Source organism: Rhinoraja longicauda, chromosome 6 (genome assembly GCF_053455715.1).
Source record: "Rhinoraja longicauda isolate Sanriku21f chromosome 6, sRhiLon1.1, whole genome shotgun sequence".
In the NCBI taxonomy this organism is placed as follows: Eukaryota; Metazoa; Chordata; class Chondrichthyes; order Rajiformes; family Arhynchobatidae; genus Rhinoraja; species Rhinoraja longicauda.
Window position 1 is genome coordinate 69,805,609 of NC_135958.1, and position 18,526 is coordinate 69,824,134.

General features: G+C 55.2%; 1 protein-coding gene across 5 annotated transcripts in view; it reads right to left on the minus strand.

The window, feature by feature from the left end:
• faap100 (FA core complex associated protein 100) overlaps positions 1 to 10,356 on the minus strand; it is a 29,678-nt gene extending 19,322 nt beyond the window's left edge. For all 5 annotated transcript variants that reach the window (XM_078401276.1, XM_078401275.1, XM_078401279.1 and 2 more), the window contains exons 1-2: positions 10,135 to 10,356; positions 2,954 to 3,072 (exon numbers count right to left, since the gene is read on the minus strand). In XM_078401276.1, coding sequence (XP_078257402.1) covers positions 2,954 to 3,072; positions 10,135 to 10,317 — 302 coding nt within the window. In that variant the 5' untranslated portion in view covers positions 10,318 to 10,356. The remainder of the gene's footprint in view (positions 1 to 2,953; positions 3,073 to 10,134) is intronic.
• Positions 10,357 to 18,526: the final 8,170 nt, after the last annotated feature.

Consider the following 18,526-nt stretch of genomic DNA (forward strand, 5'->3'; position numbering starts at 1 on the left):
TTGCCAGGGTTTGTCCTGTACCCACCTCTCCTTGCCAGCATTTCACCCCCCCCACTACTATCTGTCTGAAGAAAGGTCCTGACCCCCAAACGTCATCTGTCCATTTCCTCCGCAGATGTTGTCTGACCTGCTGAGCACTGGTCTTTGCTTTAAGATTCCAACATCTGCAGTTTAAGGAACAAATGTTATATTTGTTCTCCTGGAAGACCCTAATGGATGCATTTGGTGATGTGAAGCTCATCGGCAATTACAATAATGTAACGGAATTGGGTAAGAGTTAGCTAAATGAACTGTGTACCAGCTCACTTTGAATAGACTTTGACAGGACAGTGATAGCTTGCCTCACATTATGGACTTGCGAGCAAGACAGCTTCCAAACCATCAAGCTTTCAAACACTCAGGTCTTGGATTTTTTCAGTTTTTAGTTTAGTTTAGAGGTACAGGCCCTTTGGCCCACCGAGTCCCCACCGACCCCGCACATTAACACTATCATACACACACCAGAGACAATTTACACTTATACCAAGCCAATTAACTAACAAACCTGCACGTCTTTGGAGTGTTGGAGGAAACCGAAGATCTCGGAGAAAACCAACGCGGTCACGGGGAGAACGTACAAACTCTGTACAGACAGCACTCGTAGTCGGGATCGAACCCGGGTCTCTGGCGTTGAAAGCGCTGTAAGGCAGCAACTCTACCACTGTGCCACCCTCATTGTCAGAGCTTTACTGAGGGAAGTGCAGATGGGGAGAGACTGAAACGTCCAAGGAGATGCTGGTGGCAGGATGAAGAGGTTGGCGAGATTAGTCCCCGTGCGTGCAATGGAGGGGAAGGTCAGCGAGAGAGGGGGCGGGGCGGGAAAGGTGACACAGCTGTTCACACGGAAGAATGGGCTGGTTCCTTAATGAATACCTCGCAGAATACCAAGGGAGGCTGAGAGAGTCCACATCAGCAGAGGGACGGCAGTAAAGCAGAGAAGTAGGGATGGGTCAGGAGAGGGAATAGAGTCCGCAATGTGCTGCACGTGAGAAATGAAACACGACACCAATCCCCCCCTGTACAGGGAAGAGACTGGGACACTGGGGTCGAGAGAAAAATGATTAATAAAAGTAGTGAGCTGAGCTCCAGAGCAGCAGCCAAAACAGACACAAATTCAACTCTCATGGGCAGACACTGTAAGCATCCGAGTGATGACAAATTTCTTGACTACTTACGACGTGTGCTTATTACAAATCACATTCAGCAACAGGACAACTTTCACTGCAGTTACAGCCCCACCTACTGCTCAGTCCCACCGTAAAACAAATCTGACTTTGGAGATGCTGATAAGAAGCTCTTTTGGATCAGAGCTTTCAAAACTGCCTTGGGTGATGCAAAGAAAATGTGATCAGAGGCCTGAGCCTGGTTAGAGTGAAGGGCAAGGCAGGCAGGATTAAGGGACAGAGAAAGACGCTGAGTGCTGAAGTAACTCAGTGGGTCAGGCAGCATCTCTGGGAAAAAAGGATAGGTGATATGGCTTTTGGCATCAGTAAGGGAATTGAGTTGAGGAGTTGGGATAAAAAGTGTAGGAAAAAAAAAGGAAAAATCGAAGGTAGACACAAAATGCTGGAGTAACTCATTCAAAATATACAAAACTATTTTATTAAAAGGATTGGCTTTGTTGCAAAAGACATTTTTGTTTTCCTTCCGATTCATTCCTTGCAACTGCACCCTCTTCCCCATTTACAATCCTAGTAAGAAAGTTTACTCAGATTTTTGTTCGAAAAATGCTCAACGTATTTTAAAAACTCAGAAGTTTAATTTTTCTTGACGATATTTTTGTCTGTGAAATCAGAAATTTTACATCTCACTAACTTTTGTATCATATCTCACACACCTTTCAGGGTTACATATATTGAAAATGATAAATAAAGATTGAGTGAAAGCCAAGACCATATTCGTCAGTCCACCTCAGCTTACACTTTTTAGTTTAGTTTAGAGATACAGCATGGAAACAGGTCCTTCGGCCCACCGAGACCTCGCCCACCAGCGATCACTACACAAATACTATCCTACTAGGGACAATTTACATTTATACCAAGCCAATTAGCCTACAAACCTGAATGCCTTTGGAGTGTGGAAGGAAACTGGTGCTTCCCGGGGAAAATCCCACAAAGGTCATGGCGAGAATGTACAAGCTCCATATACAAAGCACCCGCAGTCAGGATCGAACCCGGGTCTCTGGTTCTGTAAGGTAGCAACACTACCGCTGTGCCAAACTGTGGTGTAACCAGCAACCATGCCTCAAATGATTTTCCTTTTAGTGCTGTCTCATTTCTCAAGTGCTGGAGCAACTCAGTGGGTCAAACAGCATCTGTGGAGGGAATGGATAGATGGCGTTTTGGGTCGAGGCCCTTCTTCAGACTGATTTCATTGTTGGGGGGAAAGCTGGAAAACAGAGGTGGGGGTGGGACATGGCAAGTGATAGGTGGATACAGGTGAGGGGGGTGTTGATCGGTAATGAGTGGAGGGAATGGATAGGCCACGTTTTGGGTCGGGACCTTTCTTCAGATATTTTAGCATTTTATATTGTGGGGTGGCCCCTTGTTTATTTGGTGACTATTGCTCAGTATCTCCCCTCCCCTCTACCCCCCCCCCCCCCCCCCCCCCCCAGTCCTCTGGGAACCAGTCCACCTTCACATTCCTTCTGTGGAATTCATTGCCACAGACGGCTGCAGAGGCCAAGTCAATGGATATTTTTAAGGTGGAGATTGACAGATTCTTGATTAGTAAGGGTGACGAGGGTTATGGGGAGAAGGCAAGAGAATGGGGTTGAGAAAGATAGATCGACCATGATTGAATGGCAGAGTAGACGATGGGCCGAATGGCCTAATTCTGTTCCTCTAACTTGTGAACTTATGAACCTTGGGAACTTTGTTCCATTATTGGTACCATATAACTGAAATGTTGTTACCTGCTCTTCTGGTTTAACAGAACATTATATATTCCGCCATCGTCACATAGCACAAACAGCCGCTCTCCGCCCCTGTGCACCTCCACTTGCCACACAGCACTGGGTAACCTGTACACAACCTACCAAGACAGGACAGAAAGCAAATGTTTATCATCTTTGATCGAGGCACAAAATGCTGCAGTAACAGCAGGTCAGTCAGCATCTCTAGAGAAATTGGGTGAAGAGAGGGACGTCAGCTCGTGGGCATGCTGCAGCCTGGGGCTTACCGGGATCGGGGGAGCTCCAGTACTGCCAACATGTGGACTGTGGACTTACTAATTTTCTTTGTAAACGGCACTAAAATATGGCAACTGTGCATTTGGGGGTTGTACAAAAGAATTTCACCGTGCTGTGCATACATGAGGAGACGTTTCAGGTCGGGACCCTTCTTCAGAGTCATTTTAGTAGGGGGAGAGCGGAGAACAAAAAAACAGAAGTGAAAAGAGGCAGGTTAAATCACAGCCGGCAACAGATGACCTCAAGCAAGGGGGGTTCCCTGATAGGCAGACTGTTGTATAGAGACAGGTGTGAGTCCAAGAGGGATACATAATTATTATATCATATCATATCATATATATACAGCCGGAAACAGGCCTTTTCGGCCCTCCAAGTCCATGCCGCCCAGTGATCCCCGTACATTAACACTATCCTACACCCACTAGGGACAATTTTTACATTTGCCCAGCCAATTAACCTACATACCTGCACGTCTTTGGAGTGTGGGAGGAAACCGAAGATCTCGGAGAAAACCCACGCAGGTCACGGGGAGAACGTACAAACTCCTTACAGTGCAGCACCCGTAGTCAGGATCGAACCTGAGTCTCCGGCGCTGCATTCGCTGTAAAGCAGCAACTCTACCGCTGCGCTACCGTGCCGCCCCACTTTAAAGCTAGTTCACTGACTTTTGGGGAGGGGTGGGGGGGAAGAAACTGGTGGGAGATCAGCCAAGGTTCAGGGGAAGGGAGTTGGGTGGGGAATTTAAGGAGGGAGGTCAGTGTTGGCGGGGAGAAAGGAGAGAGGGAAGGGAGGTTTTTGTACGTTAACTAAAATTGGAGAATTCAATGTTCATACCATTGGGTTTTAAACTATCCAAGCAAAATACGAGGTACTGTTCCTCCAGTTTACACGTGACCTCACTCGGGCAATGGAGGAGGCCCAGGGCGGAAAGGTCTGCGTGGCAATGGGAAGCAGAGTTAAAATGGTTGACAACAGGAAGATCCAGTTGACCTTGACAGACCAAGTGTAAGTTCAGCGAAACGGTCGCCGAGCCTACGCTTGGTCTCACCAATGTACATACAAGAGCCCACATCAGGAACACTTGGAGGGAAATTGGTTGGATCTCTATTCAAGGAAGAAATGGGGTGGGGGAGGGGGGCTTGAGACGTTCCTGGTGTTGGTGGTGGAGGAGAAAAGGGACTGGATGTCCATGGTAATGATGAGTGAATAGGGGCCTAGTAAATGAAAGTTATTAAAGAAGGGCATGTGAGGTGTCTCAGATGTAGATTGGAAGGGATTGGACAGGGGGGGGAAAGGATGCAATATTATTGCAATTCAGGCATTGTAATAGATTAGTGGCCCTATCATGACTTGAAACTTGACTGGAAGACCGGGGCGGCGAGAAGGGTAGAAGCACAGGATCCTTTTCCCCTAGAGCAGGGTAATGGAGAATAGAAGGCCATCAGTTTAAGCTGAGAGGGGGAATGATTTAATAGGAGCCTTTAATAACCACCTTTTCCACACATAGCCCAGTGAGTATATGGAACGAGCTGCCAGAGCAAGTCGTTGAGGCAGGTACTATAATAACATTTCAGACACTTGAATAGCTACATCGATAGGAAAGGTATGGAGGGAAATGATCCAATGCAAGCAAGTGGAACTTAGATGATGGTCGAAGAAGGATCTCGACCCGAAATGTCACCCATTCCTTCTATCCAGAGATGCTGCCTGTCCTGCTGAGTTACTCCAGCATTTTGTGTCTATCTGGAACTTAGATCGGGACATCTTGGTCGACATGGATAAGTTGGGCCGAAGGGCCTGTTTCCATGCTGTATAACTCTATGAAATAGAGTGAGCAAAGCACACCTTCGCAGTGGAAACATAGAAGATTGCACACTCGAGATGTCACAGTGCTACAGACTGCATACCTGTAATGTCATAGAGCGAGCAAGGTGATTGGTGGCGCAGCGGTAGAGTTGTTGCCCTACACCGCCAGAGACCCGGGTCCGATCCTGACTACGGGAGCTGTCTGTATGGAGTTTGCACTTTTTCCCTGTGACCGCGTGGGTTTTCTCCAGGCGCTCCGGTTTCCACTCACACAGGTGGGGAGACCTGGGGAGGGGGTGGTTTGGGTGGGAAGACCTGGGGAGGGGGGGTTTGTGTGGGGAGACCTGGGGAGGGGGTGGTTTGGGTGGGGTGACCTGGAGAGGGGGTGGTTTGGGTGGGGAGGGGGTGGTTTGGGTGGGGAGACCCGGGGGAGGGGGCGGGTCGGGTTGGGTGGGGAGACCCGGGGGAGGGGGCGGGTCGGGTTGGGTGGGGAGACCCGGGGGAGGGGGGCGGGTCGGGTTGGGTGGGGAGACCCGGGGGAGGGGGCGGGTCGGGTTGGGTGGGGAGACCCGGGGGAGGGGGCGGGTCGGGTTGGGTGGGGAGACCCGGGGGAGGGGGCGGGTCGGGTTGGGTGGGGAGACCCGGGGGAGGGGGCGGGTCGGGTTGGGTGGGGAGACCCGGGGGAGGGGGCGGGTCGGGTTGGGTGGGGAGACCCGGGGGAGGGGGCGGGTCGGGTTGGGTGGGGAGACCCGGGGGAGGGGGCGGGTCGGGTTGGGTGGGGAGACCCGGGGGAGGGGGCGGGTCGGGTTGGGTGGGGAGACCCGGGGGAGGGGGCGGGTCGGGTTGGGTGGGGAGACCCGGGGGAGGGGGCGGGTCGGGTTGGGTGGGGAGACCCGGGGGAGGGGGCGGGTCGGGTTGGGTGGGGAGACCCGGGGGAGGGGGGCGGGTCGGGTTGGGTGGGGAGACCCGGGGGAGGGGGCGGGTCGGGTTGGGTGGGGAGACCCGGGGGAGGGGGCGGGTCGGGTTGGGTGGGGAGACCCGGGGGAGGGGGCGGGTCGGGTTGGGTGGGGAGACCCGGGGGAGGGGGCGGGTCGGGTTGGGTGGGGAGACCCGGGGGAGGGGGCGGGTCGGGTTGGGTGGGGAGACCCGGGGGAGGGGGCGGGTCGGGTTGGGTGGGGAGACCCGGGGGAGGGGGCGGGTCGGGTTGGGTGGGGAGACCCGGGGGAGGGGGCGGGTCGGGTTGGGTGGGGAGACCCGGGGGAGGGGGCGGGTCGGGTTGGGTGGGGAGACCCGGGGGAGGGGGCGGGTCGGGTTGGGTGGGGAGACCCGGGGGAGGGGGCGGGTCGGGTTGGGTGGGGAGACCCGGGGGAGGGGGCGGGTCGGGTTGGGTGGGGAGACCCGGGGGAGGGGGCGGGTCGGGTTGGGTGGGGAGACCCGGGGGAGGGGGCGGGTCGGGTTGGGTGGGGAGACCCGGGGGAGGGGGCGGGTCGGGTTGGGTGGGGAGACCCGGGGGAGGGGGCGGGTCGGGTTGGGTGGGGAGACCCGGGGGAGGGGGCGGGTCGGGTTGGGTGGGGAGACCCGGGGGAGGGGGCGGGTCGGGTTGGGTGGGGAGACCCGGGGGAGGGGGCGGGTCGGGTTGGGTGGGGAGACCCGGGGGAGGGGGCGGGTCGGGTTGGGTGGGGAGACCCGGGGGAGGGGGCGGGTCGGGTTGGGTGGGGAGACCCGGGGGAGGGGGCGGGTCGGGTTGGGTGGGGAGACCCGGGGGAGGGGGCGGGTCGGGTTGGGTGGGGAGACCCGGGGGAGGGGGCGGGTCGGGTTGGGTGGGGAGACCCGGGGGAGGGGGCGGGTCGGGTTGGGTGGGGAGACCCGGGGGAGGGGGCGGGTCGGGTTGGGTGGGGAGACCCGGGGGAGGGGGCGGGTCGGGTTGGGTGGGGAGACCCGGGGGAGGGGGCGGGTCGGGTTGGGTGGGGAGACCCGGGGGAGGGGGCGGGTCGGGTTGGGTGGGGAGACCCGGGGGAGGGGGCGGGTCGGGTTGGGTGGGGAGACCCGGGGGAGGGGGCGGGTCGGGTTGGGTGGGGAGACCCGGGGGAGGGGGCGGGTCGGGTTGGGTGGGGAGACCCGGGGGAGGGGGCGGGTCGGGTTGGGTGGGGAGACCCGGGGGAGGGGGCGGGTCGGGTTGGGTGGGGAGACCCGGGGGAGGGGGCGGGTCGGGTTGGGTGGGGAGACCCGGGGGAGGGGGCGGGTCGGGTTGGGTGGGGAGACCCGGGGGAGGGGGCGGGTCGGGTTGGGTGGGGAGACCCGGGGGAGGGGGCGGGTCGGGTTGGGTGGGGAGACCCGGGGGAGGGGGCGGGTCGGGTTGGGTGGGGAGACCCGGGGGAGGGGGCGGGTCGGGTTGGGTGGGGAGACCCGGGGGAGGGGGCGGGTCGGGTTGGGTGGGGAGACCCGGGGGAGGGGGCGGGTCGGGTTGGGTGGGGAGACCCGGGGGAGGGGGGCGGGTCGGGTTGGGTGGGGAGACCCGGGGGAGGGGGCGGGTCGGGTTGGGTGGGGAGACCCGGGGGAGGGGGCGGGTCGGGTTGGGTGGGGAGACCCGGGGGAGGGGGCGGGTCGGGTTGGGTGGGGAGACCCGGGGGAGGGGGCGGGTCGGGTTGGGTGGGGAGACCCGGGGGAGGGGGCGGGTCGGGTTGGGTGGGGAGACCCGGGGGAGGGGGCGGGTCGGGTTGGGTGGGGAGACCCGGGGGAGGGGGCGGGTCGGGTTGGGTGGGGAGACCCGGGGGAGGGGGCGGGTCGGGTTGGGTGGGGAGACCCGGGGGAGGGGGCGGGTCGGGTTGGGTGGGGAGACCCGGGGGAGGGGGCGGGTCGGGTTGGGTGGGGAGACCCGGGGGAGGGGGCGGGTCGGGTTGGGTGGGGAGACCCGGGGGAGGGGGCGGGTCGGGTTGGGTGGGGAGACCCGGGGGAGGGGGCGGGTCGGGTTGGGTGGGGAGACCCGGGGGAGGGGGCGGGTCGGGTTGGGTGGGGAGACCCGGGGGAGGGGGCGGGTCGGGTTGGGTGGGGAGACCCGGGGGAGGGGGCGGGTCGGGTTGGGTGGGGAGACCCGGGGGAGGGGGCGGGTCGGGTTGGGTGGGGAGACCCGGGGGAGGGGGCGGGTCGGGTTGGGTGGGGAGACCCGGGGGAGGGGGCGGGTCGGGTTGGGTGGGGAGACCCGGGGGAGGGGGCGGGTCGGGTTGGGTGGGGAGACCCGGGGGAGGGGGCGGGTCGGGTTGGGTGGGGAGACCCGGGGGAGGGGGCGGGTCGGGTTGGGTGGGGAGACCCGGGGGAGGGGGCGGGTCGGGTTGGGTGGGGAGACCCGGGGGAGGGGGCGGGTCGGGTTGGGTGGGGAGACCCGGGGGAGGGGGCGGGTCGGGTTGGGTGGGGAGACCCGGGGGAGGGGGCGGGTCGGGTTGGGTGGGGAGACCCGGGGGAGGGGGCGGGTCGGGTTGGGTGGGGAGACCCGGGGGAGGGGGCGGGTCGGGTTGGGTGGGGAGACCCGGGGGAGGGGGCGGGTCGGGTTGGGTGGGGAGACCCGGGGGAGGGGGCGGGTCGGGTTGGGTGGGGGGACCCGGGGGAGGGGGCGGGTCGGGTTGGGTGGGGGGACCCGGGGGAGGGGGCGGGTCGGGTTGGGTGGGGGGACCCGGGGGAGGGGGCGGGTCGGGTTGGGTGGGGGGACCCGGGGGAGGGGGCGGGTCGGGTTGGGTGGGGGGACCCGGGGGAGGGGGCGGGTCGGGTTGGGTGGGGGGACCCGGGGGAGGGGGCGGGTCGGGTTGGGTGGGGGGACCCGGGGGAGGGGGCGGGTCGGGTTGGGTGGGGGGACCCGGGGGAGGGGGCGGGTCGGGTTGGGTGGGGGGACCCGGGGGAGGGGGCGGGTCGGGTTGGGTGGGGGGACCCGGGGGAGGGGGCGGGTCGGGTTGGGTGGGGGGACCCGGGGGAGGGGGCGGGTCGGGTTGGGTGGGGGGACCCGGGGGAGGGGGCGGGTCGGGTTGGGTGGGGGGACCCGGGGGAGGGGGCGGGTCGGGTTGGGTGGGGGGACCCGGGGGAGGGGGCGGGTCGGGTTGGGTGGGGGGACCCGGGGGAGGGGGCGGGTCGGGTTGGGTGGGGGGACCCGGGGGAGGGGGCGGGTCGGGTTGGGTGGGGGGACCCGGGGGAGGGGGCGGGTCGGGTTGGGTGGGGGGACCCGGGGGAGGGGGCGGGTCGGGTTGGGTGGGGGGACCCGGGGGAGGGGGCGGGTCGGGTTGGGTGGGGGGACCCGGGGGAGGGGGCGGGTCGGGTTGGGTGGGGGGACCCGGGGGAGGGGGCGGGTCGGGTTGGGTGGGGGGACCCGGGGGAGGGGGCGGGTCGGGTTGGGTGGGGGGACCCGGGGGAGGGGGCGGGTCGGGTTGGGTGGGGAGACCCGGGGGAGGGGGCGGGGCGGGTTGGGTGGGGAGACCCGGGGGAGGGGGCGGGGCGGGTTGGGTGGGGAGACCCGGGGGAGGGGGCGGGGCGGGTTGGGTGGGGAGACCCGGGGGAGGGGGCGGGGCGGGTTGGGTGGGGGAGACCCGGGGGAGGGGGCGGGGCGGGTTGGGTGGGGAGACCCGGGGGAGGGGGCGGGGCGGGTTGGGTGGGGAGACCCGGGGGAGGGGGCGGGGCGGGTTGGGTGGGGAGACCCGGGGGAGGGGGCGGGGCGGGTTGGGTGGGGAGACCCGGGGGAGGGGGCGGGGCGGGTTGGGTGGGGAGACCCGGGGGAGGGGGCGGGGCGGGTTGGGTGGGGAGACCCGGGGGAGGGGGCGGGGCGGGTTGGGTGGGGAGACCCGGGGGAGGGGGCGGGGCGGGTTGGGTGGGGAGACCCGGGGGAGGGGGCGGGGCGGGTTGGGTGGGGAGACCCGGGGGAGGGGGCGGGGCGGGTTGGGTGGGGAGACCCGGGGGAGGGGGCGGGGCGGGTTGGGTGGGGAGACCCGGGGGAGGGGGCGGGGCGGGTTGGGTGGGGAGACCCGGGGAAGGGCTGGTTTTGGAGGGGGGGGGCAGTATGGGGAGGGGAAGGAGAGTTAAAGTGTCATGCCGCTGGGTTTGTCACCAAGGCGGCCACTCACCTGCAGGGAGCCGCGGTCGCGGTAAATGTAGACACAGTGGGAGCGGTTGCACACACAGAGCCGTGTGTGGGGCGGGGAGGGCGGCGGCAGCAGCGGCAGCAGCAGCGCCGAGCAGCGGGCTCGTCTCACCGGCGCTGCAACGTGGGCCCAGTAGCGGACGCGCCGGGTCCGGGCTCCAGCCATGGCCGAGGAGCAGTCACCCCCCTCTCCCCGAGCACACAAGCTCCCTCTCCCCGACCAGCAGCCCCCCCCTCTCCCAGTCCCCCCTCTCCCAGTCCCCCCTCTCCCAGTCCCCCCTCTCCCAGTCCCCCCTCTCCCAGTCCCCCCTCTCCCCGACCACAACAAGCCCCCCCCTCTCCCAGTCCCCCCTCTCCCAGTCCCCCCCTCTCCCAGTCCCCCCCTCTCCCAGTCCCCCCTCTCCCAGTCCCCCCTCTCCCAGTCCCCCCTCTCCCCGACCACAACAAGCCCCCCCTCTCCCAGTCCCCCCTCTCCCAGTCCCCCCCTCTCCCAGTCCCCCCTCTCCCAGTCCCCCCCCTCTCCCAGTCCCCCCCTCTCCCAGTCCCCCCTCTCCCCGACCACAACAAGCCCCCCCTCTCCCCGAGGCCGAGCACAGGCCTCCTCTCCCTGGGCCCCTACGGCGCGGCGGAAAGGACACAAATGTCGCACAAGAAAGCGTTTCCGAAACATGCATGCCCCAGTCTGCCCAACAGTTGCACCAGCAAAGGTGTTTATTCACAAAGTGCTGGAGTAACTCAGCAGGTCGGGCAGCATCTCGGGAGAGAAGGGTCTCGACCCGAAACGTCGCCCATTCCTTCTCTCCTGAGATGCTGCCTGACCTGCTGAGTTACTCCAGCACTTTGTGAATAAATACTATCGATTTGTACCAGCATCTGCAGTTATTTTCTTATACTAATTGCACCAGCAATCTGCCCAGCTCTTGCAAAATGCAACAAATCTCAATGCCGAGCCCAGGCACACAGTCAGTGCTGGTAATGTGTGGGAAGAAAGGAGTCAGTGAGCATAAAAGTGAAGGTGATATATATATATATATATATATTTATTTATTTTCCATTGCTGACTGCCTATTATATACAGCGTAGACAACTTATCCACAGATTCCTTCTCTCCTGAGATGCTGCCTGACCTGCTGAGTTACTCCAGCATTTTGTGAAATAAATACCACAGATTCTGAAGAATCATCCTTCTTCTCATGGAATATTGAAAAGCCTGGATAGAGTGGGTGTTTCCACAAGTGGGAGAGTTTAGGACCAGAGAGGGCATAGTCTCAGTATAAAAGGACTAAGAAAGGAGATGCAGAGGAATTTCTTCAGTCAGAGTGAATCTGTGTAATCCATTGCCCTCAGAAGGCTGTGAAGGCCAAGTCAATGGATATTTTTAAGGCAGATATTGATGGATTCTTGATTAGTGCGGGTGTCAAGGGTTATTTGGAGAAGGCAGGAGAATGGGGTTGAATAGACTTGATGGGCCGAATGGCCTAGTTCTGCTCCTATAACATGAACATGAACCTTGGGACCTTTGTTCAATATGGGTACCACATAACATGCTGAACATGATCAGGCTTTTCACACCATTGGGCTAGATATCACTATATTATAAATGTAAACAAGCTGGATTTTCATGCAGAACCAAAGTATAAATAAAAGACAGGAGGAACTGTAAATGCCGGTCTCCAAAACAAAGACACAAATTGCTGACGGAATTCTCCTGAGATGCTGCCTGACTCACTGAGTTACTTCAGCACTTTGTGTATTTCTAATAGAATAAATAACTGAATCAGAAGCCAATCTTCAATCCTGAAATCTCACACACTCACACACGAAACACGGAACTACAGATGCTGGTTAATACAAAAAAGGACACTAAGTGCTGGAGTAACTCAGCAGGTCAGGCAGCATCTCTGGAGAAAATCTCTCAACCCGGAACATCTCTCAACATTCTTAACTATTTCCGACTGATTCTCATCTATACCAATGACTAGGATTCTAAAACTCAAGGTAATAAAGACATATCTGAATGAACAGAATGACCTTAACATTTTCTATGAGTCATAAAGTCTTACAGCGTGGAAACAGTTCTTTCGGTCCAACTTGCCCACACCGGCTAACATACCATCTACACTAGTTCCACCTGCCTGCATTTGGCCTACATCCCTCTAAACCTATCCTATCAATGTACCTGTCTAAGTGTTTCTTAAATGTTGCAATAATACCTGCTTCAACTACCTCTTCCAGCAGCTCGTTCCATACACCCACCACCCTTTGGATGAAAAGGTTCCCCCTCAGGTTCCTATTAAATCTTTTCCCCCCTCTCCTTAAGCCTATGTCCTCTGGTTCTCGATTCCCGCACTCTGGGCAAGAGACTCTGTGCATCTACCAATAGTTGGCAAACGAGGGCGATTGAAATGAATGGCTTCCCACAGGAGGGCTTCCAGCAGGATCCTGTTTCTCTTCTGTGCAAGTGGAAAATGCAGCGTGGACTTGAAAACAGAGCCAGCAGATTTAAAATGAAGTAACAGATAGCAATAACAGTGCAGCAGGACCATCTGAAAAATGAATTTTGTGTGTTATATTAGACAATTTTGTCAAAGATTGCCTGACAAGAATAAATCTAGACCACTGCGCTATTCCAATTTCTCCTATTTCAGCATTTATGTTTTTATTTATTAACCTGAGTGAAACAAAGCCTGGAATTAAAATATGACTGTCTTAATTCAGTGCATGGCACTGTATTGCTACGCTACTGGGTATCAGAGTAATTGTACCTGCTCAAATAATGTTCAGTTTATCACAAAATAAAGACGAGTTAGGATGCTCAGTTTATTGAGCACATTTATTGAGTTTGATATCACTGGAACACAAGAAAATGTGACCTTCCGCCCTTAAAATGCAAAAACAATTCATCACAAACCTCGCAAAAGAAATGAGTACAGATGAAATGATTATATAGTTCTACAATAAGGACATATATAATATCAGTATCTATTCTAGGTTTCCTTGATGAGAATGTTGCGGACATTGCTGTGACAGAATCAATATCACTCTTTTTCTTTAGAGATTCAGCATGGAAACAGATCCTTCGGCCCACCTAGTCTATGCCGACCATCGATCACCCGTTCACACTAGTTCTGTTATCCCACTTTCGCATCTACTCCATACACACTAGGAGCAATTTTCAGAGGTCAATTGACCTACAAATCCACGTGTTTGGAAAGTGTGAGGAAACCAGAGCACCCAGCGGAAACCCACGCGGTCACAAGGAGAATGTGCAAACTCCACACAGACAGCACCTGAGGTCAGGATCGAACCAGGTCTCTGACGCTGTGAGGCAGCAGCTCTGCCAGCAGCTCTGCCAGCAGTGCCACAGTGCTGCCCCAAAATCTTGTCAAAATCTGTCTAATTTTACAAAGTTTGCACGTAAACATTACTCAATTATTTTTCGTGAGCCCATTCATTTGCTGAACAAGTGAACTCAGTTGGTGGAAGAGTGAGGACAAGCAGCCTCCTTGTCAGATGGAATAATGTGAATTGATCCTGGACTTGCCTTTTTTACACATTACACAGATGGGATCTGCTCCTGGAGATTTGGACATCACACAGACATTGCTCGCTTCAGTGGCAGAACCACCAAGCTGTTACATAACAAAGAGAGGATCTGAATTTGGAAATGGGGGTAGAGGGTGAGAGGATGAAGTTTTCAGTAAGAGGGGATAGATAGATTTAATGGGAATCTGAGTAGGCAAAATTTTCACAGAGGGTGGTGGGTATATGGAGGAGGTACTTGAGGCAGAAACCATAACAACATTTAAAAGACATTGGGACTGGTACACGGACATGAAAGCTTTAGAGCCTCCTCTTGAATATCACTAAAACAAAGGAGCTGATTGTGGACTTCAGAAGGGCTAAACATCCAAGGACGTACACGCCACTGGAGATAAATGGGTCGATTGTGGATAGGGTGAGCAGTTTTAAATACTTGGGAGTCCGCATCGCAGAGGATCTGACATGGGCAACGCACATTGCCGCACTGGTGGGTAAGGCTAAGCAGCGCCTTTACCACCTTAGACAACTGAGGAAATTCAGAGTGTCTCTGAAGATCCTTCATTGCTTCTACTCTGGGGCTGTAGAGAGCATCCTGTCCGGCAACATTACAGTCTGGTTTGGGAACAGCTCTGCCCAGGACAGGATGGCCCTGCAGAGAGTAGTGCATTCGGCAGAACGCACCATGGGAACTACACTCATCCCCCTGCAGGACCTATACATCAGGAGGTGTAGATCCAGAGCAAGTAAGATCATGAGGGACCCCTGCCACCCCAGTAACGGACTGTTCCAGATGCTACGATCAGGCAAACGCCTCCGCTGTCACGCTGTGAAAACGGAGAGGATGAGACGGAGCTTCTTCCCACAGGCCATCAGGACTGTCAACTTTTATAAATTTTTGTGACACTAATAGTAACTTATTAACTTTATTTATATGCTGTAACTGTAATTCTTTTTGTGCACAACCCGCAGGCATTGCCACTTTCATTTCACTGCACATCGTGTATGTGTATGTGACAAATAAATTTGACTTGACTTGACTTGACTAGAGGGATATGGGACAAATGTGGGTAGGTAGGACTAGTGCAGATAGGGCACCTTGGTCGCAATGGGCAAGCTGGGCTGAAAGGCCTGTTTCCATGCTGTGTGACTCTATGACTCTGAAGTCAACATGACATGTGGAACTGTAGATGCTGGAATCTTGAGTGAAGCACAAAGCGCTGGAGGAACAGCGTGCCAGGCAGCATCTGTGGAGGACATGGATCAACAAAAGGTTCAGCTCGAAATTTTCAGAATAGAGCAATTGAAGGGCTTCGCAGCAAACATTAAGGAAGTGATCCATTCGCATAAAAACAGCAAGTGCAATGCAGAAGTGAAGCCATGATTAATACATGCTGCAGCAGCCCTGCTCACATTGCGATGGATGGATCAATATTACAGTAGGATTATGTCGATCTTTCCTAATTAACTCCAGTCCTATTGGTATCCCATTTCCTATTCCTCACCGCACTAAGATTTCACTGAAACAAAAGAAAGTCTGTAAAGCTTGTTTATCAAGAATACATATTTTAAGAAACTGTGTAGCCCTGATCCACAATGTGATTGGTTTAGGTTGGCGATATAGCTCAGAAATAGGCCCATTGGCCAACCGAGTCTGTGCCGACCACCGATCAATCACCCATTCACACTAGTTCTATGTCATCCCACTTTCTCATCCACTCCCTACACACTCGGGCAATTTACAGAAGCCTACAATTAACCTACAAACTTGCCCATCTTTGGGATGTTGAAGGAACCCAGAGTACCCGGAGGAAACCCACCCAAAATATGACTGTCTTAATTCAGTGCACAGCACTTTACTGCTACGTCACTGGGTGTCTGAGTAATTGCACCTGCTAAAATATTGTTCCATTTAACACAAAGTAAAGACAAGTCAGGATGCTCAGTTTATTGTGCACATTTATTGGGTTTGTTATCACGGAGAAACAAGAAAATGTGACCCTCTGCCCTTAAAGTGTAAAAAGGGAAAACGTGCAAACTCCACACTGACAGCACTCAAGGTCAGGATCGAACCTGGGTCTTTTTTTCCACAAGGCACAGAAAGGCAGCTGAATGTAATGGTGCTGGTCATAACTTTCTGCTACGGTGATTTACATTTGCATATTTCTTGTGCAATAGACATTAACTTGGAACATTTTGAAAGGTGTGTGCAGTTTAATTATCCAGGAGGACTGGGAGAACGAGAAGACAGGAGGAGAATAAAAAATCACATATTTTGGAACCCTTTTAAAGGTAAATAATTAAACGATTTGTGGAGGTATCTCCACAGGATGGGAAAGAGATGAGAGTAGGATTGGTGCCATCCATTGACATGACGCAAGCAGAAACGAGAGGCCAATGAGTTAAGGAGACGTGCAGCAGGGAGGGTTAACAAGGGTATGCAGTAACTGGAATCTTCAAGACAAGTAATCAGAACATTGCGGTGGCAAAAAATACAAATGAAGGATTCCACAACTGAAGGGACCAGTATGAGGTAGGGACGAAGTTCTTGGTGCAAAAATATATGCCTGGTAATGAGCGGGTATGTGGGAGAAGGAGGCCAGATGACATGACATCAAGAAACAGAGGCCATGGGACAGGAATTCGCAGAGGTCCATATCCGAGCCTGAAACAGTCGCTGCTGCAATAGAACGGCTCAGAATCAACCTGGAACAGCGCTTCATCCCCATCAAAATTATTTGGCGTGTCGTTGCTGTACAAATCATTGTCTCAACTGTTTTCTAGATTATTGAATGACAAAGGGTGTGGGGCTGAGAGGCTCAGCTCGTCCTGGCTGTGCAACACACTTGTAGCTTATGACTTTGAAATAATGTTTAAGTTCGGGAGTCTGAAATAACAGCAAAAACTGCTGGCGTTACTGATGTATCTGTGGAAAGAGAAACTGAACAAACGGTTCAGATCGAAGACCTTTCATCAGAATTTTTTTTTAATAACCGCATGCTACTACTATGTTGCTGAATGGATGATTCCTCAATGTCTCACACAGTATAAACTAGGGCCCACATATCACCGCGAAGAGAAAATTTCAAAATACATTTAGAATTAATATACATGTTTAAAAATGAAAATATTATGTAAACACACAATGGTATATTTTAATTGTAATTTAGATACATTAATCCATTCACGGTTATTACCAAGCATGTAGGATAGAATGCTATGATATTCGTTTTCATTGCATGCTGTGGATGGATATTTGATTTGTTATTTAATACGTGCAGTGGTTTTTCCTGCGTGTATTGGTTTTTACTGTTCATAAAAATAACAAAGCTTTGCATGTGGAATTGTGCAATTTGATTCACCTTACCACTTAACAGAGGAAGGTAAATATGATAGGCTGGTCCAATGTAGTAAACCCTTGTTTTAGTGGACCTCTTTATGATGGATTTTGGGTATAGCAGACTGCTCCAGCAACGGTGGCCTATGCCACCCCCCGGCTGCCCCTCACCTGCACCTGGGCTGTGGCCAATGCATCTGCCGATCCTTACCTCTCCCCCTGCCGCCAGTAGGCCGGGGCTGTCCTCTCACCTGGATTCCAGACCTAGTTCCAGTCCGTGAGTCTGAAAGTGGGTCTAGACCGAAAGCGCCACCTATCTGTGATCTTCAGAAATGCTGCCTGGCTTGCTGAGTTACCCCAGCACTTTGTGTCTGTCTGTGTATTAAGCAGCAACTGCAGTTGTCGTTTCGACTACTTATACAATGATAATGCCTTACTCGGTTATAGTGGTCAATCGTTAATAATGGACACTATTCCCCTCCCTATGGTCTGGTATAAGGAGGGTTTAGCTCCACCCTTCCTTGGTCATCTGTTGCTGGCCCTGCTTTGTTCTGGCCGTTTCTTACCTCCAAAGACAGACACAAAGAGCTGAATTAACTCAGCGGGGCAGGCAGCATCTTTGGAGAGAAGGAATGGTTGACACTTTGGGTCGAGACCCTTCTTCAGACTGGTGCCTCCAGTTCCCTCCCGTCTACTTTCAGTCTGAAGAAGGGTCCCGACCCAAAATGTCACCCATGCTTTTACTCCAGAGATACTGCCTGAGTTACTCCAGCACTCCAGTCTATCCACACTTAACTTAAGCGAGGCCCAGGATTTAATATACCCCAGGTTTATTTTCCATCCAGTGGGTGAATTTTGAACATCAAACCTCACCTGCTGGAAAACTACACCGTAGTTACGATCAGGGCTCAATATTTCAGTGATGAACGTTTTGATGCCGGTTATTGATATCCAGCCCAAGGAACTGATTTACGTTCTTTAAAAAGTGGATCTTTGATTTTTGGAAACCTACGACTGGAGCTATCTGGAGAGTAAAGGCAGATTCACAGTGCAAAGGCAGGGAAATGAGGAGCAGGTGGGGATACTGGCAAACCACAGCTGATGTCCATTAAACAGCAATGACAGCAGATTTATTGACTCTACACGAAACAATGAAAGTATGTTGGTCGGATTAACATTGGCAGAGAAAAACAATATTTCTTGGAGTGTAAGAGGCATATTCTGTTTAAGTGAACACAGGTGAAACTTTTTATATTGGAGTACCTTGGAAGAAATATCAGCAAACCCTTAAATAAAACTTACTTATGAAGGTCTGAGTGTATTAATTAAAAGAGTAGTTGCCTCATTTGGAGTAAAGCTTCCATTAATCATGTACACTTTAAAATGTGTAGGAAGGAACTTCAGATGCTGGTTTAAACTGAAGATAGACACAAAAAGCTGGAGTAACTCAGCGGGTCAGACAGCGTCTCTGGAGAAAAGGAACAGGTGATGAGTCAGG